The sequence below is a fragment of the Moschus berezovskii genome, chromosome 5 (assembly GCF_049115385.1).
Source record: "Moschus berezovskii isolate FMDL1 chromosome 5, NW_MosBer_1.0, whole genome shotgun sequence".
Classification (NCBI taxonomy): Eukaryota; Metazoa; Chordata; class Mammalia; order Artiodactyla; family Moschidae; genus Moschus; species Moschus berezovskii.
In genome coordinates, this window is record NC_142464.1 from 122,533,005 (window position 1) to 122,555,283 (window position 22,279).

The 22,279-nt window shown below is 55.4% G+C and overlaps 1 protein-coding gene and 1 long non-coding RNA gene across 7 annotated transcripts in view; one reads left to right on the plus strand and one right to left on the minus strand.

Annotated features, from left to right (window-relative positions):
• Positions 1 to 2,836: 2,836 nt before the first annotated feature.
• LOC129562127 (uncharacterized) lies at positions 2,837 to 3,977 on the minus strand. Of its 2 annotated transcripts, XR_008687113.2 has the most exons (4): positions 3,860 to 3,977; positions 3,560 to 3,620; positions 3,387 to 3,475; positions 2,837 to 3,092 (listed from the first exon to the last, which is right to left on the minus strand). It is a non-coding gene; the product is annotated as an uncharacterized LOC129562127 (long non-coding RNA). The 2 variants fall into 2 exon arrangements; XR_008687112.2 differs by lacking the exon at positions 3,860 to 3,977 and having other exon boundaries at positions 3,560 to 3,827.
• TBC1D14 (TBC1 domain family member 14) overlaps positions 3,891 to 22,279 on the plus strand; it is a 100,476-nt gene continuing 82,087 nt past the window's right edge. For 2 of the 5 annotated variants that reach the window (XM_088836550.1, XM_088836551.1), the window contains exons 1-2: positions 4,372 to 4,504; positions 14,219 to 14,954. In XM_088836550.1, the coding sequence (XP_088692676.1) occupies positions 14,236 to 14,954 (719 nt within the window). In that variant the 5' untranslated portion in view covers positions 4,372 to 4,504; positions 14,219 to 14,235. Of the gene's footprint in view, positions 3,997 to 4,343; positions 4,505 to 12,262; positions 13,718 to 14,218; positions 14,955 to 22,279 lie in introns of those variants that run through there. The other 3 variants (XM_055435119.2, XM_055435124.2, XM_055435121.2) reach the window with 3 other exon arrangements.

Here is a 22,279-nt window from a genome sequence, read left to right on the forward strand (position 1 = left end):
ACCCTCCTTGTGACCTTTCTGGGGTCTGCACCTGGTCAGTTACCATTTTCCTGGCAAGGGGAGGTGGCTGCATTTACCAGTTGCCACGTCGGTCTGGCCCTGGGGCTCTGTGGGGCAGGAATCATGGGCTGGGGACTCCTCTGGTGCTCCCGGAGCCCGGAAGGTTGGCACAGAGTGGGCTCAGGCCTGATTTCTGTGGGTATCAGACACCCTGGGAAGGGCTTCCCACTTTTGCTGAGCAAGTCTGGGGAGGTTCAGAGGTCAGGCTTGGAGAGAGAAGTCCCTCCGGGGGCTCAGTGTCTCTGCTCACCTTGGCAGTTTGACCAGCACACTTTCTATATACATTATGCGGCGAGGAAGGTGCCAAGAACTCCCCAAACACGCCAGAAACCGACAAAGCCAGACAGCTGTTTTACATTTAATCACCACACAGTTTGGGAGGTGGAGATGCTATGAGCTTCGTGGAGATGGGGAGAGTTGGGGAGGTGAGGTTTCAGGGCTTGGCGAGGCCAGGCCGCCACTCACCAGGCCTGGGCCTGGAAAGGAGGTGAGGGAACTGCAGGCCGGGTGCTTCGCTATATCAAGCAGCATCTCCACAGCCCCCAGAGGGGACCAGGTGAGGATCAGTCTGGGACCCTGGGGGTTAGGTCTGCACGGGGTAACTGGGATGACTACCCACCCTCCCAATGGGCAGCAGTGAGCCAGCAGAGTGTGACAGGGGGCTGACCACCCTGATCCAGTTGTTGTTCCCACAATGGAGATGGGGGCCGGGAGGTGTGAGGTTCTGAGAAGCGACGTGAGTGCGTGCCGCTACGTGGCTAGTCTTGTTCACTGTATTTTTAATTGTTAGACCGAAACTGCAATGAGGATTTGTCTAGAATGCTTGTGGGTGCTGGTGACAAGGGGTGAGATGGGGGTCAACTCACAGAGGGTGTGAGTGGCACATGAGCGCCGGGGAGGAGCTCTGGGCTGGGGTGGGTGGCCGCAGGGTGGCAGGAGAGGGAGGAACAGGCAACACAGGGCGCCCAACACAAGTCTGTGGACCACAAACAACTTTCTTGGCTCTGGATTTAGAACAATGGTTTCTGTCGTTGTGGGCTTTCAAAACCCTAAGACTGAGAATGAGGGCAGGAAGGGATTTGGAGAGTCGCAAAGAACACTGTAAAAGCAGATTTATTAATCTGAGGTATTAAATTGGGAATTAAGTCAGGCCCAAAGCAAGTCGGTAGTTCTCTGGTAGTGTTTTCTTAAAATAAGCTCAGGAGGGGACACTGGGCTTTGGAGGAGCCCTGGTATTAGCTTTCCTTAAAACATCCAGAAATGCAACCATTTATAAAGCTTCTAGTATGCCCTAAGCACTGTGAAGGGTGTTAATGTATTCTACTAACAGATCTCCTTTTTAAAGCTCTCATCTCTCCTGCCATCATGACTGCAGGTACAGAGAGTTTTTAGATCTATGACCCAGGCAGGAGAAACAAGCCGGGGGTTCTCAGGACCAACATTAATGACTACAGCCCAAATTAATCTTCACTGTAGGCTTCCAGATGTTCTGAAGGACAGACCACCCTTCCTGTCCCTCTGAGGTTTCTTCTCTGGTAGTTCTGCCTGGGGCAGCCCTCGGCGCTCCTGGCAGTCAGGCACCAAGCCTAGCTTGTAACCTAGGGCTTCCAGCTCCCAATCTCTGGAGTCTTTTAGGCTCAGGGAACATACCAGTAAACAAGATAAGCTCAGTTTGGCTCAGGCAGCCCACATTCTTGGAGGACGTTGAGGAATGGGTCAATAACTAGGAAACAAGAGCTCTCTTATTCCGGGGCTTTGCATGATCCTAGAGGCGGGGCATCTGGCCTCTGACCCCTCTCAGCTACTGACCAGCCCTGGACCTTGGGCAGGCGACCTCATTTTCCACTCTTTGCTGTTCAGTTGCTCAGTTGTGTCCGCCTCTTTGCAACCCCATGGACTGCAGCACACCAGGCTCCCCGTCCTTCACCATTTCCCAGAGCTTGCTCAAACTCACATCCGTTGAGCCAGTGATGCCGTCCAACCATCTTCTCCTCTGTCACCCCCATCTCCTGCCTTCAATCTTTCCTCAAATCAGGGTCTTTTCTAATGAGTCAGCTCTTCGCATCAGGTGGCCAAAGTATTGGAGCTTCAGTTTCAGCATCAGTCCTTCCAATGAATATTCAGAATTGATTTCCTTTAGGATGGACTGGTTTGATCTCTTTACAGTCCAAGGGACTCTCAAGATCTTCTCCAGCATCACAGTTCGAAAGCATCAATTCAGTGCTCAGCCTTCTTGTTCAACTCTCATATCCATACATGACTACTTGAAATACCATAGCTTTGACTAGATGGACCTTTGTCGGCAAAGTAATGTCTCTGCTTTTTAATACGCTGTCTAGGTTATTTAACTTATATGCAGAGTACATCATGAGGAAAGCTGGGCTGGAAGAAGCACAAGCTGGAATCAAGATTGCTGGGAGAAATATCAATAACCTCAGATATGCAGATGACACTACCCTTATGGCAGAAAGTGAAGAGGAACTAAAAAGCCTCTTGATGAAAGTGAAAGAGGAGAGTGAAAAGGTTGGCTTGAAGCTCAACATTCAGAAAACAAAGATCATGGCGTCTGGTCCCATCACTTCATGGGAAATAGATGAAAAACAGTGGAAACAGTGTCAGACTTTGTTTTTTTGGGCTCCAAAATCACTGCAGATGCTGACTGCAGCCATGAAATTAAAAGACGCTTACTCCTTGGAAGGAAAGTTATGACCAACCTTGATAGTATATTAAAAAGCAGAGACATTACTTTGCCAACCAAGATCCGTCTAGTCAAAGCAATGGTTTTTCCCGTGGTCATGTATGGATGTGAGAGTTGGACTGTGAAGAAAGCTGATCACCGAAGAATCGATGCTTTTGAACTGTGGTGTTGGAGAAGACTCTTGAGAGTCCCTTATACTGCAAGAAGATCCAACCAGTCCATTCTAAAGGAGATCAATCCTGGATGTTCATTGGAGGGACTGATGCTGAAGCTGAAACTGCAATACTTTGGCCACCTCATGCGGCGAGTTGACTCACTGGAAAAGACTCTGATGCTGGGAAAGGTTGGGGGCGGGAGGAGAAGGGGACGACAGAGAATGAGATGGCTGGATGGCATCACCGACTCTGTGGACATGAGTTTGAGTGTACTCCGGGAGTTGGTGATGGACAGGGAGGTCTGGCGTGCTGTGATTCATGGGGTCGCGGAGAGTCGGACACGACTGAGCGACTGAACTGAACTGAACTGAACTGAGGTTTGTCCACTCTCTACCACCTGTTTTTTTTTTTTTTTTTTTTTGCGGGGGGCGGGGGAGGGCGCCTGCATGTGGAAGCCCCACCAGGGATCCTACCTGTGAGCGGCAGGTCTTAAGCGCCGCGCCGCCAGGGAAGTCCTGAGTGACGGTTTTGATCACAGACCGCGTCTCTAGATTCTGCAATACTGACGGAAATAATGCAATGAACTCTAGGCCAGCGGTTCCTAAACTTGTCTGCACATTACGCAGCTTCCAAAACCGTATCTTACCTCCAGAGACCGAGATTTAGTTGGTCTGAGGCGTGGCCTAGCCTTTAAAATTTTCAAAGCTCTGCAGGTGATAGAGAAGGGCAGACAAGTTTGGGGAGGCGCGGCGCTGTGCCCTGTCTACCGGCTCAATAAGAGAACTGTCAGAAAAGCCCGTTTTACGGATGAAGAGACAGGGCCCGGCAGGGAAGGCCTCAAAGCGATATGCTCAAGGCTCCATGTCCCGGGCCCGAGCGCCGATCTTGCCCACCTGGCCGCAAGCCGGAGGCCAGGTGTGGGGCGGGGCCTTCCTCTCCCACACACCTGCCCGGGGGTGGGCAGGGCCACTCATCGATGCGCTCCGCCGCTCGGCTCCCCAGGCCTGGTCGCTGTCCGCTCGTGCCCCTTCCCCCTCCCAGCCGCTTCCCACTTCCAAGATGGCCGCGGGTGGAGCCGACCAGGTAAGGAGGCCCCCTGGTGGGTGTACACGGGGGCTATGCGGGTATGAAGATCCCCTCAGGCCTCCCCTCGCGGCTCTTCTTGGCCTACGGGAGAGAAAAGGGCGGGCAATGCCGTCCCGGGGCCTGTGGAGAGCGGGCCAGCGGTCCGGAGAAGGGGCAGAGGGACGAGCGTCGAGCTTAAGGAGCGGCGGCGGCGCGGCGGGGGTGGGGCGGCAGCCCGGGCGGAAGAGCGGCTGTGCGCGGGCGGGGCGGGGCGAGGGCGCGCGGGGCGGGGACACGCGGGCGGGGCGGGGCGGGGGCGCGCGGGGCGGGGCGGGGCGGGGGCGCGCGGGGCGGGGCGGGGCGGGGGCGCGCGCCGCCGTTGGCCGCGGGCTCCTTGCCGGCACCTGCCTGGTCGGCCCGCCGCCTGCAGCGCCCAGCGTCTTCGCCGCGCACGTTGCGGGTCCCGCGGGGCCTGGGCTGCGGGCCCGCGGGCCCCGGGGATGGCGTCGGAGCCACGCTGACTCCGGTACTGAGGGCCTGCGGCGGGAGCCTGGCCGCGAGGGAGGGAGGGGGCCGGGTCGCGTGCGGGGCCGCTGCTACCTGCTGCCGCGTCGGCCGGAGCGGGGAGGCGGCGGCCCTGAGGCGCGGCGGGGCGCGTCCTGCCTGGCCTCCCCGCTCGCCGCCGCGCGGCCGCCGCTCCTTCCCGCGCCCGGGGGAGCGCGTGGGGCGCGGGGGGCACCGCTCCTTGGTGAGACGCGCGCCCCGACCCTCTCCGTTTCCGGAACTTGACGGAAAGTTTTCACCCTCAGACGCGCGGGGCTTCGGGCTGGAGAGGAGCCGGCTCGGCGCGCGGACCCGCTCCCCCGACCCGCGAGAGTCCCGGGATCCCGCCACCTCAGGGTCCCTGAGCCCTGGGGCCCGGTCCACCTCGGAGCCCCCCGGGATCCCCTCCACCTGAGTCCCTGAGACCCGGGGCCCCCCTCTACCTCGGAGTCCCCTGGGACGCGCTCCACCTCGGAGTCCCTGAGCCCCGGGACCCGCTCCACCTCGGAGTCCCCTGGGACGCGCTCCACCTCGGAGTCACTGAGCCCCGGGGCCCCGTCCACCTCGGAGGCCCCCAGGATCCCCTCCACCTAAGTCCCTGAGCCCCGGGCCCCGTCCACCTCGGAGCGCCCCTACGCCCCGCCAGCTCCCTCCACCTCGGAGCTTCCGCCCCCTTGCTTCTCATGTCCTTGTCCTCCCCCCTTTCTCTTGGGACCCCCATTGCCCAGGCCAGGGACTCCCTTTTTCTTCGGAGACCCGCGCCCTTGGGCTGCAGCCCCCAGCCTCAGACCCGGGCCGGGGCTGCATCCCACCGCAGTGGCCATCGTCCTGAGGGTGGGGGGCGAGGAGGGGTTGGGGGCGGCTCCTCCAGGAAGCAGCGGGTTGGGCCGCGGATAGTTGGACAGCCGGCTCCTTGCCTGGCCCGGGGAGACCACGTCTGTTTCCAGGCTGCTGAGACACCGTGTGCTCCAGCGTGGATGCGGAAGCTTTGGAAAGTTCCCTGTGCGGCAGGCTACCGGGCGCTGCCACGTGTGGCCAGACTGGCGGTGGAGGGGGGTCGGTGTTTTGGGCCAGTGTCCGGGGGGTCCTAGGTGCCTTTGTAGGGGGTGGTTGCTGCTGGCCATGGTGAGGTCCCTGGCATGGACCAGGCACACCTTACACCCCAACCAAGACTGTCTTACTCCTGTCTTGGTTGTGGTATGTTTGATCCCTTGAGACTGTGGACTCTGAGCCCCTGATTTCTGGCCCTAGTGAGAACCTGCCTGTGTTCTTGGGACTCAGGGTTGTTAAGTGAATACACCCATTCGGAAACATCAGGAGAGGTACAGTACATGGTTCGGGGTCACACAACTGGACAGCTGGAGAGGCACAGGTGAGATTCAAATAGTTAGGTCTCGGGGCCAGACACTGCTCATCTTAGTGTCCTTCGTGGTCCCGGCAAGTCCTGGCAGGTCCCTGCTCAGCGCTGCTGGGCTGGGCTTACTCTGGGCTCCTGAAGCTGAGTTTTTGCATTCTGCCCCCAGTGCTCCTCTCACGTTCTGCATCAGCACCGTCTCACCTGGCCTCCGCTGGTCCCTGCCCTTCCCCTCAGCACCCTCTCCCTGCCTCTCCACCCTCCACTTCTCCATCGCTCCCTCCCACTGCCCTTCTCCCTTCTGTCCAGCGGGTGGATGCCTGTCCGTCTTCCCTCTGCTTGCCCTTGCTTGTGCTCTGCTGAAGATCTCTACGGAGTGGACTTAGCTTATCAGAGCAACAGCTTGTTTTGGAATCTGTCCTCCCTTGGTCAGAACTTCTGACCACCGTGTCCCCACCCTCAGCACCAAGGATGCATGCCCTGCATGTCGTGGGTGCCCGTGGAGCTTTGAGACCTCAGAGAAGATTTTTCATCTTAACAGGCGTTTATACATAATACGGGAGAGTGGATTTTAGGCATGTAGGTATGTGTTGTCTGTTCATGTTTGTTTCAAGGAGGGTATAAAGTTTCTAGGGCCTGGGTTTAGACTTCTAGACTGTCAGGTTGGAAGGATCTCAGGTAGACGGGCTGGGCTAATCGCCTCATTGGACAGGTGGGGAAGCTGAGAGCTAGGCTCAGTCAATGCCCGCAGCAAAGGTGGGAGGAGGATGTTGGTGACAGGCGGAAGGCGTAGCGTGAGGCCGTGCAGGCTGGCTGTGTCTGGGCTTGTTTATGCAAATGAGTTGCTAAAATAGTGGGCCTGAGCCGGGTGCCCGAGGAAGAGTAACACCAGCAGGCATCTTCTAAGGCTTAATTCTAAAGGCTTTACGTGGATTTCTTGCCCCCATCTTGTCAACTGCCTGATGAAATAGGGTCTGTTGTCATCCCCCTCCTACTAGGTGGAAATTAAGGCACAGAGAAGTTAGACTAATACAGGATCACACAGCTGGTAAGTGGAGGAGCCAGGACTTGAACCTAGGCAGTCTGCCTCCAGAACCTGCATTATCTTTTCCCCTTGCATATTTTCTTTTTGAAACTTTCTGTGGAAGTACACAGAAAAGGCTCAATATTATTGGGTTTATCTTTGATTATCACAACGTTTAGGATCTATGTTCTTAAGCACTCCAGCAAGCCAGGTGTGGGGTTTGATGTCAGAACCTGGTTTATATCCCGTTCTCTTGCTCTGTGACCTTGGGTGAGTCACTCAGCTTCTGTGAGTCTCAGTTTCTTCGGTGTACTTGGCAGGCTTGTGATGATTTGAGAACGTGACAGCTCCTAATATGTGTATGTATATGTGTGTGAAAGTCGCTAAGTCGTGTCCAACTCTTTGTGACCCCATGGACTGTACAGTCCATGGAATTCTCCAGGCCAGAATACTGGAGTGGGTAGCCTTTCCCTTCTCCAGGGGATCTTCCCAACCCAGGGATCAAACCTAGGTCTCCTGCATTGCAGGCAGATTCTTTACCAGCTGAGCCACCAGGGAAGCCCCCTAATATGTTTGTTTATGGCAAACTGTATTGATAATTGAGATTATAAGCTGTGTCGGCCTTGCTGAGTGGTCTGTCTTCCTAAGCCATCAGTTGCCTCTCAGTAACTTTACAGGTCCTTGTGACAATCAGTTTTGGTAAATCACTGTATGGAACTGAAACATTCTGGGCTAGTGCGGCAACTGCCCTGTGCCCTGAGCGTCCTTAATCTAAAATGGCCTACCTGTGCTTTTTAAATCCAACTGCCTTTGGACAGTTTAAGTGAAATATCTGTTTCTTAGGGTTGGGAAGGAGCCTTTAGGGAACCTTAACACTTTAACACCAGTTTCCGCCTGATTTGCTGCTGGATGGAAACTTACTGACCTCCCTTGTGTTGAGTTCCAGTACCTCAGAGTTGCCATTCACCCTTCAAAGAAATACATTGGGCTTCTAGAAAATTCTTTTTTAGGGTTGTTTTTATCCTGAAGAGTAACTTATTTGAATAACAAACTACTTTTCTAGTTGCCTTTCACGTTCTGTGTGTGTGTGTTGGCTTCACCCCTTGGCATGCGGGATTTTAGCTCCCTGACCAGGGATTGAACTCGTGACTCCCGCAGTAGAAGCGCGGAGTCTTAGCCACTGGACCACCAGGGGAATCCCAACTTGCCCACCCTGGGTAATGCGCATTCCTCCGTTGTTTTCGGCTTGCTTGTGCAGCGGTGGAGACAGGAATAAGCACCCTAGAGTCAGATCCAAGTGAGCCTGAGCAGGACCACTCCACCTGCGTTCTGTCAGGGCCTTGGTCTTGCCTGTGAGATGGTGACGACGGTGTTCTCAGCTCCGGGGGCAGCAGAGGCCACAGACGGTGGGTGTAGATGCTGGGCTCGGTGCCCAACACAGTACGCACTGGTGCGCAGAGGCAGCTGCTCAGGTTAATTGCTCGTGCAGAGGCCCTTGAGGTCCCGAACGGCCTGTGCCTTTCTTTTCAGGCTCCTTTCTGGCTAAGCCAGGGCTTGAATTAAAAAGAGAAAGGCACTCACAGCGGTTGGTGCTTGGGAACCCTTTACAGAGAAATCTGGTTCTTTTTTTTTAATTTTAAAATACATATTTTAAAGATTTTTATTTATGGCTGTGCTGGGTTTTTGTCACTATGTGTGAGCTTTCTCTAGTTGTGAGTGGGAGCTTCTCTCTAGTCTTGGGACACGGGCTTCTCATCGCAGTGGATTTTCTTGTTGTGGGACACAGACTCTAGGGTGCACAGGCTCAGTAGTTGCGGCGCATGGGCTTAGTTGCCCTGCAGCATTGGATTTTAGCTCCCAGACTACGGATCGAACCCATGTCCCCTGCTTTGGCAGGTGGATTCTTAACCACTGGGCCACCAAGGAAGTCCCGAACAGCCTGATTCTCATGGGAGGTGTCAGTGGGTTCTCCCTGATGTTACGTCCAGGCTTGAGGGGAAGGCCTGGGGTAGCCACTTCTGTGGGCAGCCTGGTGGTTCCACCAGAATCCTCCCCGGGAGACATGAAGGACCCCAGGGAGGCCTTCAGGAGGGTGATGGGGGCATTGGAGAGAGGAGTGTCGGGGGGCTCTGCAGAGAGGAGTGTCGGGGGGCCCTGCGTGTGAAACCTCGGGCAGGTGGCCACATCTGACTTAGCAAGCTCAGTGTCATCGTTCCCATCTCTGAAATCCTGCTCTTTCGCCGGAAGGGTGCGGATTTGAGGAGGTGCTCGACGTCTGCATAAAGGCTGCAAGGAGCAGAGCTTACCAAGGGGCTGCGGTGTTGCAGACTTGGGCTCAAGCCCCAGGTGCCGCCGCATCCGCGTGGAGACCTGGGTAGGCTCTGTGCCTCAGTTTCCTCCTCTGTGCAGTGGGACTAGTGCCTGGCACAGGGGTCTGTTGAGGGCCCTGGAACAGACTGGTGTGTTCAGAGCCTCCAGCAGTGCCTGGTGCTCATGAGAGTGTAGTTTTATGGTGATGCTCTGGGTTGGGAAGATCCATCCCCTAGAGGAGGGCACGGCAACCCACTCCAGTATTCTTGCCTGGAGAATCCCCATGGACAGAGGAGCCTGGCGGGCTCAGACCGTGGGGTCGCAGAGAGTCAGACATGACTGAGCAACTAAACAGCAACAGCTGGCGTTGTCCAGACTTGCAGGCTCAGCGCCTGCCCTCCTAAAACTTCGGATCTGTGACAGATATGCCCTTAGACCATGGCTGACAGAAAGGAGCTCTGTGTGCCCAACTCTTAAGCGGAAGGCACAGAAATAAGCGGCAGGGCTGGGCTGGTGGGAGGCTTGGCAGCGAAGGGGAGTGTACCCTCCCTGGAGGGTCAGGGGGCGCAGTGCTGTCCCCGTGGGATGGGAGCATGAGGGGGCTGCTCTCCCCCACCGTATCCGGAGAGGAGGAGGGACAGGAGGCTGCGTGTAGCACACGCCCCGTGGACGGGAAGGAGCCTCGGGGGTCGAGCGCAGAGGATGTGTGCATGGATGGGCCGAACGGCTTCTTCCCGAGGCCACCCGGCGGTGGGTTTTTTTTTTCCCCTGGGGATATAGCTAAATCAAATAGTTGTGGTTTCATGAACTGTTTTTTTTTTTTTTTTGTATTTATGAAGAGTTGGTTTCAGTCCTGTTACTTTGTAAGGAGGAGAAAATTAAATTGTTGCTTCGAGACAGGCTTGTTTTCCAAAGCCTTGTTCCGAGTCGCCAGTAGAGCTGCTGTCCACTCTCTTGACTTGTGTTAAACTAAAGGTGGGCCCCTGGCAGAGTGAGATTGTTCAGCCTCTCAGGGCGGCCCTTTGCCTCTTCGTTTCCTTCAGAACTCAGTTTCTGGCTGGTAAATAAAATTCCGGCGGCCTTGCCTCCTGGAATAAAAAGCCTTCCTCTTACCTGTGCTTGACGGCTTGCTTGTTTCTTTCCCGCGGGTGGCGATGGCTGCTCATGGTCAAACTGGTTTCTGGTGCCAAGCTGTGCCCGGGGACGCCGAGAGCCCAGGTCACGTGCTATGATGCCCGCAGCATGAGGGGTCATGTGTGACTTTGGGAACGGGTCGCAGAGGGAAATTTTGTCTTGCTGTCCTGAGCCATCAAAGGTCGAGTGTGTCAACCCTTGTTGTCTAGTCTAGTGGGTGACACGGTGCGCAGGACGGTCATTGCTCACATGCTGGGTTTGCCGTCCACACACTTTGCCGGGAGAGCGTGGTTGCATTAGCTTTTCTTCCGTGAGCTCCCCTGCCCACCTTGTTGTGGAAACAGCCCAGCTCCCAACAGAGGTTTCTTGGATGGATGGCCCCTGACGCCTGCCTGCAGCTAGAATCTAGTTGTCGGGAATACTTAATTCAGCAGATAGGTTTTCTCATCCTTCACCGTTGGAGGTGTTTGCCCAGGCATTGACATCCAGGTGCCTTGCCTGCAACTCGGGAGCCCGGGGAGGGGACCCTGGAATTGCTGAAGGTGGGGTGCAGCCACAAGGAGCCCTTGGAAAGAGGAGGGCCTGCAGCTTCCTGGGGGGCGGGGAAGGCTTCTCAGAGGAGCTGCCTTGGGTGCGTGCTCAGTCTCCAGGGACACAAACCCCCAGGGCGCTGGTGGCTGAGCCGGAGACTGAGACCCCGGGGCAGTGGGTGTTGAGAGAGGTGCGCTGACGGCCGAGACTGGCGGGGCTGGCAGGGGATGGGTCCCAGGGGCCCGGCGCTGGCCCACGGAGTCAGAACTTCCTCTGTCTTGAGAAAACGTGTGACTTGGAGGCCGGCCATGGACAGCTGCCTGCTGGCTGCCTTCCAGCGTCCACGCTGCCGCCTCACTCAGAAGCATGCCCTTTCTTTGTGCGGCACCCCCATGGGGCCCGTCGGGAGGCTTCACTTTGTGCTCTGGCCGGCCCCAGGTGGAAGCGCTTGAGGGCAGGTGGCTTAGCTCTCGCAGAGTTGGGTCTTAGAGGATGTCGCAAGCGGAAGGGTTTTTTCCCCTTTTAAGTTTCTTTTTCCAAAGTCTGTTCTCTGAGGCTGTTTTGCAGGTTTCTGGAACTTAAACTGGACCTGGAACCTGGAGCCTCAGAGACCCCTCAGCTTCTCCCTGGATGGGACCCTGGGGCTGCTCTCAGTGGCCCTGAAGCTACGGGGAGAGGCTGTGGGACGGGCCATCGCCAAGTGGCTTTGGACTCCATCCCGCCTGTTCTACTGTCTTGGCAACGAAGGAGCAGGGGACCTTGGGTTCCCTTAGCACACTTGTTCTCTGTTCCTGTCTGTCCTGGTGTCAGAATGCCAGTTAAAATTCATCCCCCCTCCATGTGTGTCCGCTGTTTATGTGGCTGAAGTAGAGGGTGCCTACTGAGTGTCACATGCAGGTGTGCTGAGTCTCACCAAGACTCCTCCTCTCCCTTGTCCAGAGGCCTGCCTATGAGTTTCATGCTGTCGCCCCGTTTTATTCCTGAGCAGGAGGGGAGTTGAGGCTCAGAAAGGTTAAGTGTCTCCCGCACTAGCAGGTCGGGAGAGTTTCCTTTGGGTCTACCAGAGGGTCTCAGCTCCGCTTACTGTATGTCCTTTTGTGTTTATGGTTTGTTTTTTTGTTAGTTTGACCTGTTGAAATGTTGATGGTGTCTGGATAATTCCCATCACCTTTGCCACTGCCAAAGATTAGCTCTTAACTATGAGCTAAAAATGTTTCTTGCTGTATTTTCCTTTTAATTAGAATTTTTTTTTAGAACTTTAAAATTTGTACACAGGTTTGTCTTCCTGTTGTGCATGCTGTGGTTTAACAGCATAGTTCAGTTTGGGAGTTTTGCCAAGTCAGGGTGCCAGGGACAGTTTGCTGTGGCCTTGCCTGGGAGGAGCTTGTGGCTGGGGACTCAGGGTAGGAACTGCAGCCCCGGGAATTCAGGGCAGTGTGAACTGCAGAGCATTTAAAATGTGTTCCATGTGGTGAGCTGATGCCGGGTCCTTTTGGTCCTTTTTGCTCTGTAGGTTGAAAGTGAAAGTGTCAGTCGCTCAGTCCTGTCTGACTCTTTGCAATCCCACAGACTTGTAGCCCACGAGGCTCCTCTGTCCATGGAATTCTCCAGGCAGGAATACTGGAGTGGGTTGCCATCTCCTTCTCCAGAGGATCTTCCTGACCCGGGGACTGAACCTGGATCTCCCACATTGCAGGCAGATTCCTTACCGTCTGAGCCACTAGGGAAGCCCTGGAGGTTAGGGAAACCCTTTACTCAGTGTGATCACCTTTGTAACCTCATTTTTGTATTAAGCTCTCATTTTGTTTGCTGTCTTGTTTTGGTGTAGTGCAATGTGGTTCCATCTTGCCAAGAAAAATTGATGACCAGTTAGTATGATACCACAGTTAGATACTTCTTCCTTACTGCTGGGTCGCATTTCATGGTTTTATGTGTGGTTTTGTCTATTCCTGAATTGTGCATTTTGAATTCGTCCCTTATTTCTATTTTTTGCTCTAGTGCTGCGCTGTGTGACGGGTTCCTTCAGTTTCTGGGAAGGAGGGGGATCACCCTGCCCCTGTTTTCTGCTTTTAATGAATGTGCTTTTGCCGAGTTGACATTGAGAGGCCCGGCCAGGCTTCCTGAAGGGGAGCAGGACACTCACTGCAGAAGCTAAAATAACACCCTAAAGGGAGTGGTTATCGGTGTCACTGCCAGGCTTCAAAACTTGCCGTTTGATGATAGCAGCCGCCCGCAGAGTGCTTGTGGGAGTTCGGCATTGGGGGTGGTGGTGGTCGGTGCCTGCTGCAGCCTTTCTTGCGCCACTTTCTTTCATTCTCCCAAGCTGTCTAGTGGAGTTGGGGCTAGAACCCAGGAATGCCTGAGTCCGGAGAGCCCTGCTGTATGTTGTTCTGCTCCGTGGATCAGATGTGAATGCGCCACCAGGTTTCTTTAGCATTCGGTATTTTAAAGGACAGTGGGAAGGAACATCGCGGGAATCGCCAGGCTCTCAGTCCGTGAGGACTGTGCCTGTCACCCTCACCCCGCCTGAGGCTGAAGCCGTAGGCAGGGCTCTGTGTCACAGCAGCTCGGGCTCTCCTCATCAGGCGTTTCCTCCAGGTTCCTGGCCTTTAGTTTTTTCCTTTATCGATGATCCTTCTTCACCGAAGCAGCCTTCTGACCTGGGTTTTATAGCCCCAAATGGAGCCATTCGTCCCCTGGGTGTGGCTGGTTTTGGGTCAGCCCTGTAGATCCCAGCTGTGCCGCCAAGTGACAGCGTGACCCTGGAGCCTTTTCCGAACCCGAGCCTCAGTTTCGTCCGTGGGGAAACAGATAGCGTGCCCTGCCTTGAGGACTGGAGCAAGGTGACTGAAACACTGTGGGGAGCCACCGTTCCCTTGTGTCTCGGGTCGTCTCACTGCACCTGGCATGCACGGTCCGTCTTGTTTTCTGCCCTGATGGAGATGTCTTGATTTTTATTCTGTCCACACATGTTGCACCTTGGCTTGTGTGTGGGTTATGAACTCACATACTTTTGACCAGAGGTATCACGTGTTTATCATTTTAACAAGCATGTAAAACAAAACCCTTTTTCTCTGCCGGGCACAGCCCTCCTACTTCCAGTGCTGTCCTGAGGACCACAGTTGTGATTGGTGGGATACCTTATAATATTGCGATAGTAGTATGTTAAAACTCTAGCTTCTGGTCCTGAATTAATATTTTGGTGTGTAGGGCTTTTTTAAATTTTATTTTTCAAGGATTCCTCTTTTAAGGGGGTGTCAGAACATTTGAACTCCAGAAGAGTTGCATCTTTGGCTTTTATATCCACTGTCTTAATTTCCATTTTTGTGGGTTTTTTTCCCTAGTTTTTCCTTGGACCAAGATGACTGATGGAAACCTTTCCACCTCTACAAATGGCGTAGCCTTGATGGGCATTCTGGACGGTCGACCAGGAAACCACATTCAGAACCTGCAAAACTTGACTCTCAAGGCACCCAGGTCCCTCTCGTTGCCTGAGTATGGGCCCAAGCTGAAACTCAGTGCTTTAGAAGATCGGCACAGCCTTAAATCGGTGGACTCGGGCATTCCTACCCTCGAGATTGGCAACCCAGAGCCTGTCCCCTGCAGCGTGGTCCCCGTGAGGAGGAATCCGTCCGAGTCGGAGATCATCCCTGAGCGAGCCTGCCAGAGCGCCTGCCCGCTGCCCTCCTATGCGCCCCCGGCTCCCGCCAGCGCCGAGCGGGAGCAGAGCGTGCGCAAGTCCTCCACGTTTCCCAGGACAGGTTACGACTCGGTGAAGCTCTATAGCCCCACCTCCCAGACCCTGCAGCGCAGCGACAATGTCTCGGTGTGCAGCGTGTCCAGCCTCAGCACAGAGCTGTCCACCACGTTGTCCGTCAGCAACGAGGACATCTTGGACCTCGTGGTCACGAGCAGCTCCAGTGCCATCGTGACTCTGGAGAACGACGACGACCCGCGGTTCACCGACGTCACCTTGAGCTCCGCCAGGGAGACCCGTGACCTCCCGCGGGGCTGTGCCGGTGAGACGGAGGAGGGGAGGAAGCTGAGGGTCCTGGGGCCATTCAGCCACTTCTTTACCAGGTAACATGTTCCTGTCTCCAGCAGAGCCAGGCTGTTCAGTCAGACCTATTGCTTTGTTCCATCTGAAACGTCATGTCACGTGTTTCTTGCCCATCGGGCAGATGCTGTCGTACAGATAATCAGGCCGTCTGTCCCCGGCGGCCCAGCATCCTATGGACTTGGCGGAGGCCTGGCGTGCTGGCGATCCTGCGGTTTGATCCCTCGCTGCTGGCTGTCACTCCTGAGGCCCTGGCTCATGCGCACAGTCTCTTGTCACTTCCTGGCTGCCCGGCCTCTGACGTGCTGTGGCTGAGGGTGGCCTGTAAGTGGCCACTGTTACTCAGTCATCACCCTGCATCAGCCTTATCTTCCAAGGGGCCCTTTATGCTGATAACTGGAGTTTCCTGGGCCAAGCAGAGGGTGCTGGTGAGGGTGATAATCCAGTTAGTAAGCCCAGGCCCCGCTGGTGTGACCCAGGGCTGGTATGTCTGGGCGGCCCTGGGCATGTCCCCTGCACTCCTGCATGGCTGTATTCCTTTGTTTGCATCTGATTCTGGGCCTCCTGCTGAGGTTTGCAGGATCACCTCCCTACAGCCACCCACGTTCCCGCCTGTGCTAGGAGCAGGCCATGCTCCCCACTCCCCTTCCCCACGGTGGCCTGCCAGTCGGGCACTGAGCCGGGGATGCCGGGCTCCTCGTGGCTCCCCTCCAGCAGCATCTGCCTGTCCCTTGTGCCTCACGTTTATGTTCAGCACGCGTCTTGTGTATGTGTCCTGGGCTCTGCCGTTGACTGCGAATGCAGGAGTAGCACGGCTATGACTATGGGGTCCTTGCAGGCTGAGGGTGCTGGGGAGGGGACACTCAGTCAGTCACAAGCTCCCCATCTGTGGAGCGCTGCGAGGAAGTGCCGGGGTGTCTGGAGAGCAGGCCTGGAGCGGCCGTCGGCTCCCCAGCAGCTCTCTGGAGGGCAGGAGCCAGGGCCAGGCGGCTGGGTCTGCTTCTGGGGTCAGCCCGGCTGCCCTGTGCGTGCCTGTCACGGAGCCCACATTGTGCACTTTGCGGTGCTGGGTGTCCCTTCAAGACGGCGTGATGTGCTGGCTGGAGTCAGCTGGAGACCTCTGCAGCCATGGGCACTCGCGTCCACTTATGGCTGCCTCAGCTGCGTCATCAGCCAGAGTAGGGGGTTGTCCTGGATGAGCCTGAGCCCAGTCCTGAGTGCGAAGGTTCCCCGGTGTGGGCTCTGGTTTCATGGGGCACCTCTTCTCCGTGATGCGCCCGCCAACGGGTGCTGCCCCACCCCCAGGAGAATTCCTAGCTCCAGACCTCAGTGACTCCATGATCGCCTTCGGTGGAGGGGCCCAGGAACTGTCAGGGACACCCACGGTCCCCTGAAAGAGTGCTCTGTGGTTCAGATTCGAGTGGCCACACCGTTCCCTTTGCTCAGATCAGAGTTTCTAACTTTCCCGTTTGTGAATACCATCTGTGAAAGTCGCTCAGTCGTGTCCAACTCATTGCGACTCCACGGACTATACAGTCCATGGAATTCTCCAGGCCAGAATACTGGAGTGGGTAACCTTTCCCTTCTCTAGGGGATCTTCCCAACCAAGGGATCGAACCCAGGTCTCTTACATTGTGGGCGGAGTCTTTACCAGCTGAGCCACAAGGGAAGCCCGAATACCATCTGGGTGCCTGTTAAATATGGCTCTTCAGGGCCCAGCCCAGGTCTCCAGGATCAGAGTCTCAGGGAGAACGCCATGGAGACAGGTTTTTAGAATCCCCTGGGGTTCTTGGCAGATTTGGGAAGCCTGGCTTGAAATAGAGGTGGCTGGGAAACAGCATGGAGGAAAGAGCGTAGCTTTGGAGCTCGGCAGACCGCACCGTGTTCTCGCTGTATGACCTTGAGTAGTTACTTCAGCTCTCTTGAGTTTTCTTGTCTCTAAATCAGCAGTGGTAAGTGCCTGGTAGGGGCTGCCTGTTACGTCGTTGATGTGTGGCTCGTGTACTCTTACCTGCGTTGTCATTATTTGCTTTCCATGTCAGCCTTTTCATCTCCATGGTGGGTACGGTGAGACCTCCTCATCCGGTGGTCTGGGGGATGCAGTGGGCTCCCGCGTGTGAGGCTTGGTGCAGACCCAGACAGAGCAGACTTGGAAGAGTCCGTTGCTTGTTGTGAGCGTCCTGACGGTGAATAGTTTGTCCGCTGACTTTGTCTCACTGTCTGTGTAGGAGCCCCTTCTCCTTTGAGAGCAGACGCCGTCCGTCACTGCAGATTGTTTCTCGAAAATCTTTCTTAGCTGTGTGCCACGGAAATCAGACATCTCCTCTTTGTTTTATTTCTTACTTCTTGTCTCCTTACCCTTGTTTTTGAGGACTGTGATATTGTTATTAGGAGCTGTTACTAAGTACCTTTGGAATATTAATGACAGATGAGTCAACATGTGTGATCTCATGGGCCAAATGCAGTAGCACAGATTGTTTGTGCTAGACTCTTGAGTGTTAGAGAAGAGTTTCAGCCTGTAGTCCCAGAGGGGGGAAAGGGTGGGCAGTTCTGTGCCAAAAATGTTCGGGACCCACTAGACATTTTACAGGTGAGTTACGGAGAGGGCTGGCACATAGCGGGCACTCAGAGGATGATGGACCGTGTGCGCTTTTGTCTCAGGCAGGGCTGGGGCTGCAGCTGGATCTTTGTGGTTCCCTGCCCAGGCCCCCGAGTCATCCTGCTTCTCCACACTACCCCGCCTCATTGCAGCGCCTCCCTGGACCCTCGGGCCGCCTGTTGTTGTCCTCACCGAGTCCACTCTGCACACCATCTGTGGACAGCGACATGGGCAGTGTGGTGGAGGCCAGTCAGGAGATGGAGGCGTGGGGGTGCTCAGGGGGCTGACCTGCGGGTGTCCCGACCGCCCGACTGCCCGAGAGGGCGGAGCAGCCCCGGAAGCTGTGCCCGGGTCCCGTCCGTGCCTTTGCCCCTTTCTTCACACAGGCTGCAGTGAGCACCTCTGTCGCTGGCTCCACCGTGAGCTTAGAGACAGTCCCTGCCCCTGGGGGAGACAGACACAGCGGGGGGTGGGGTGAGGGGGTGGGGGAGTGGAGGTGTGCATGGGTCTTGGCGCGCGCGTGCACGCGCATGCATGTTGGCGGGGGTGCTGAAGTCAGGAGTGCTGGTAAAGCAGTCAGGTTGGCTGGGTTCAGTGTGAGCTCTCCTGCTTAACAGCTATACGACCTGGCCAAGTCACTTCACCTCTCTGAGCCTTCAGTGGGGCATAAAAGTACTGAGCAGGTTTAGAGCTCGAGTAGGTAAAGCATCTAGGACTGTTCTGGCACTCTGCAAGTAGAAGTTATCAGTGATGCTGGCATAAATGTGATCATTTCTAACAAATATGTTTTGTAACGCATTCTAATTCTCGTCCCCGTATTGTGCTTTACTTTGATCAGTCCGTTAATGGAAAGAATTGGGACTTTTCTGCTTTGGCTCTGCTGATTTTCTGGGCAGGGTGAGTCTCTGTGGCAGCGTCCGCTGTGCTCACTGCGCGCTGTTGGCCTCTGCGTGCTAGCTGCCAGTGGTACCTTCCAGTGTGACCACCAGAAACACCCTCAGCCGTTGGGAGTGTCCCCAGAGGGCCAGGGCGGGCGGGGTAGGAGAGGTGGGCAAGATCACCCAGCCACTGAGAATGACTGAGCCAGCATGTTGCACATGTTGGTATTTAATTGCTTCTTTGAGGGAAATCTACTAATGTTTTGTATGTATTCTTTTAATTAAAGTGTAGTTGATTTACAATATTACTTTCACTGATTCAGTATTTTAATACATTTACTTCATTTAAAGGCTTCCCTTGTGGCTCAGTTGGTAAAGAGTCCGCCTGCAATGCAGGAGACCCCAGTTCAGTTGCTGGGTTGGGAAGGCCCTGGAGAAGGGAAAGGCTTTCCACTCCAATATTCTGGCCTGGAGAATTCGATGGACTGTATAGTCCATGGGTTTGCAAAGAGTTGGACACGACTGAAAGAGTTTTGCTATTTCACTCCATTTAAAGTTATTATAAAGTGTTGGTGGCCTTCCACTGCTGTGGTATGTTTTGAGTAGGACCCTCATCTTGTATAGATGAGAGGGACAGTGTTAAGGGATCCTCTGAGCCCAGAGCACGTCAGAGCCTTCCTCTAGAGAGCTGGCAGCACCACGAGAGGGTCGGGCCACATGCTTGCCATCTGCGGAAGACAGGGCTGGGGTGTCTGTGAGGCCCAGGGCTGACGGCTCTGCTCCTGTCTGGGAGGTGGGGATTAGCTCTGACCACGTCCATCTCCTTTCACGCAGCCCCTCATAAAGCTCTCAGGAGAGGGGATCGGAGCGTCCACTGCCTAGAAGAGATGCTGGCACTGCATTCGAAGGATGAGAGGAGCGTGCCAAGTGCCCATGTGGGGCAGAGGGGACTGCCTGTGGGTAGCCAGGAGGCGCGGGCCACCTGGCTGGGCCTAAAGGACTGTGATGATGTGTTTTTCTGCTCTGCTTCCTGACCTGGCCGAGAGCTCCTCAGTGGCGCGCTGTGTTTGGTTTGCCTGGTGCTGAGTTATGACTCGGAGATGGAGACAGGAGGTGGTGGTGGGTGAGAGCCAGCGCTGCTGCGACGCCAGTTGGGACCTCCACTTGGCCGTTTTGACTGGTGTGACCTCCAGAAACCTCATTAACCTCTGTGATCCCAGGGCGTGCTGGGTGACGGGGGGCGGTGACTGTACCTCTTTTTAAGAGGGGGCGTGGGGATGAAACGAGGTCACGCAGGGGCAGCTCTGGGCAGAGCACACACCCAGTGTGAGCATGTGGGCTCCTGGGCCCGCTTGCTTGCTTTTGTTGGGTTTCACCTAAGGTTGCTCTTTTTAAAAAGGGCCTGCCATCTGAAAAAGCTTGCAACCACTGGCCTAAGAGAACTAAATCTTTGGGTGGGCACTTTGACTCAGCGTGAGCGTGTGCACGAAATTTTAGTTCCTGTACTGGTCTAGGCTTTTGTTCATCTGAAAGGCAACCTGAGCAGTGCTAAGGAACACGTTTGCTCCTAGCTTTCTGATTAGGGAGGTGAGCGGGAACCCTGGTGCAGGGGGGAGCAGGCAGAGTGCAGGGCCCACCGGGCACTGTTCTCAGCCCCTCTGTGCGGCCACTTGGTTTGATTCAACTACCACAGGGAGAGGGTGGGTGTTAGATGCTGTGGGCTGCCTTGTTCATCCTCCTAGGGGACCTTCCTGCCCTGGGGAAGCCTGAGAGTTAAAAACATGTATTTCCCTAGTCGCTTGCAGCTCCCGACAGAAATTAGGTCCCATTTATGAAGGACGTGAGACAGAAGTTAGGCGGAGACTGTGTTTCTTCCCCTTTGGGCTGTTTGCTGCTGTCTAGTGATGTCACAGAGACGTGAGCCTTGCCTGCGGCATCACCCGGTGTCCATTCCCTGACCGTGCGGCAGCGGCTGCGGGGGGTGGAGGCTGCGTCCCGCATCCCGTCATGGTGGACCCCGTCGCTCCCTCAAACTCGGTCCTTCCCGTGGCAGCTCGGATGTGAGCACTTCCCCAGTGCATCAGTCCTGTATTGTTCAGGGAGCTGTTCCTGGGGGCCCAGTTTAGAGCCAGCCGCTTCAGCCCTTAACGGCAATTGGAAATCATCTAATTCCTTGAGTTAAATCCCTTTCTGCTTAAAATTCCTAGAGTGGTTTCTATATCCTGCGCTGAAAACCAGTGGATTCAGAAGTACTGTGATCATTCTCTCCCCTAGGAGAGGAGACTGCAGCAAGAGGTGGTTGCTTAGCTTCACGGGGTACAAAGATGGTCTGGGGTTAGGACTCAGAGCTTAGGCTTCTTTTCTGGGAAACAGAAGTTCATGCTTCAGAAGGTTGCTGGGGTTAAAGGGGAGGAAATGTACATGCGTGTGAAGCACCTGACCCATGGCAGGCTTCTCAGTGTCTGTTTACTTATTGCCCGACTTCCACTTTGACCTTGTTAGAATTCGTATCAGTAAATTGAGGTGTGACATTGTAATTAAGACTTTTCTGTAACATCTGCTTGCCAGTATTCTTTTTAACTGAAGGATAATTGCTCTACAGTGTTGGGTTAGGTTTCGTGGTACAGCAGAGTGAATCAGCTACACGTGTATCTGTGTGTAGGCCCCCTCTGGAGCCTCCCTCCTCACCCACCCCACCCTCTAGGTCATCGCAGTGCTCCAAGCTGAGCTCCATGTCTATACAGCAGCTTCCCACTGTTTAACACTAAGCAGCGGTTATAATAATATCAATATTAATATCAGGAATATCAATCACTGTTTAATAATAAACAGTGATGTATTTAATACTTTGCCTGTATTCCTGATGACTTCGATCTGGCATTAGTGATACACAGAAAACGCCTACTGTATATCTGAGCTTCTGGGGGGGGTGTGTGTGCACATGCACCGCTGTGATACTTGGAAGGAGCAGTGATCGGTGTTTTCTTGACCTTCCTGTCTGCTGGGCTGGGGTCTTGGGTAAGCCAGGCTCTGAACCTCTCTGGGGCCTCGTGTCCTTGTTGCAAAAGGAGCTGAGGGTATCCGCCTTTCAGAGTTCTTCTGAAAGTGAACACAGGGCTCTGGTCAAGGTGTTGATTCCTGGTGCCAGGCTGGAAGGCACGGAGATGGGCAGACACACTGCAGGCGGCCATGTGAATCCCTGTGTTGTGCAGTGTGAGGAGGGCTTGGAAAGAGGCAGGAGTGCAGCAGCAGTTCCCTCGGGGGAGACTCAGGGGCTGACGTGCCAGCAGGCCTCTGGAGGTGCCTCCTGGGTACGCTCTAGCAAAGTCAAGGGAGCGGGAGAAGCACAGCATTTCCGGGAAAGCGCCTTGGCAAGAGGTGCTCAGGAAGGAGCGCAGAGCTGGGAGAGGAGACGGGAAGGTGGTGGGAGCCCAGAGTGGGTGGGGCTTCTGGGGACCACCGCACGTGGAGACCCCAGATCCCAAGCATGTGAGCGCCGCAGAGAGGAGCACACAGGTGTGCCCGGGGCTGCCGAGCTGCCTCCAGGAGAGAGGGTTGAGCCTGGAAAAGGAGGGGTGCCCCGTTCTGAGCGCCCTGAGCGCACACCGGGCACTTCACTCCCTTGGGCCTTTCCCAGCCCTCAGGTCGAGACTGTGAACATTCACCGGTGACTCACGGAGCCCGCACTGCCGCGGGTCACATGTGGGGCTGGGGCAGGGAGAGAAAGAGGAGAGGTGCCCTGGAGACCCTGTGGGCAGGTGGTTGGAGCGCGCCTTTCCCCCAGGTGTTGGACTCATCCAGACCGGGTGTTCCAGAGCATGGAGCAGGGCCAGGTTCAGCTCTGAGTCCCTAGGCTCACAGCTCTGGGCCA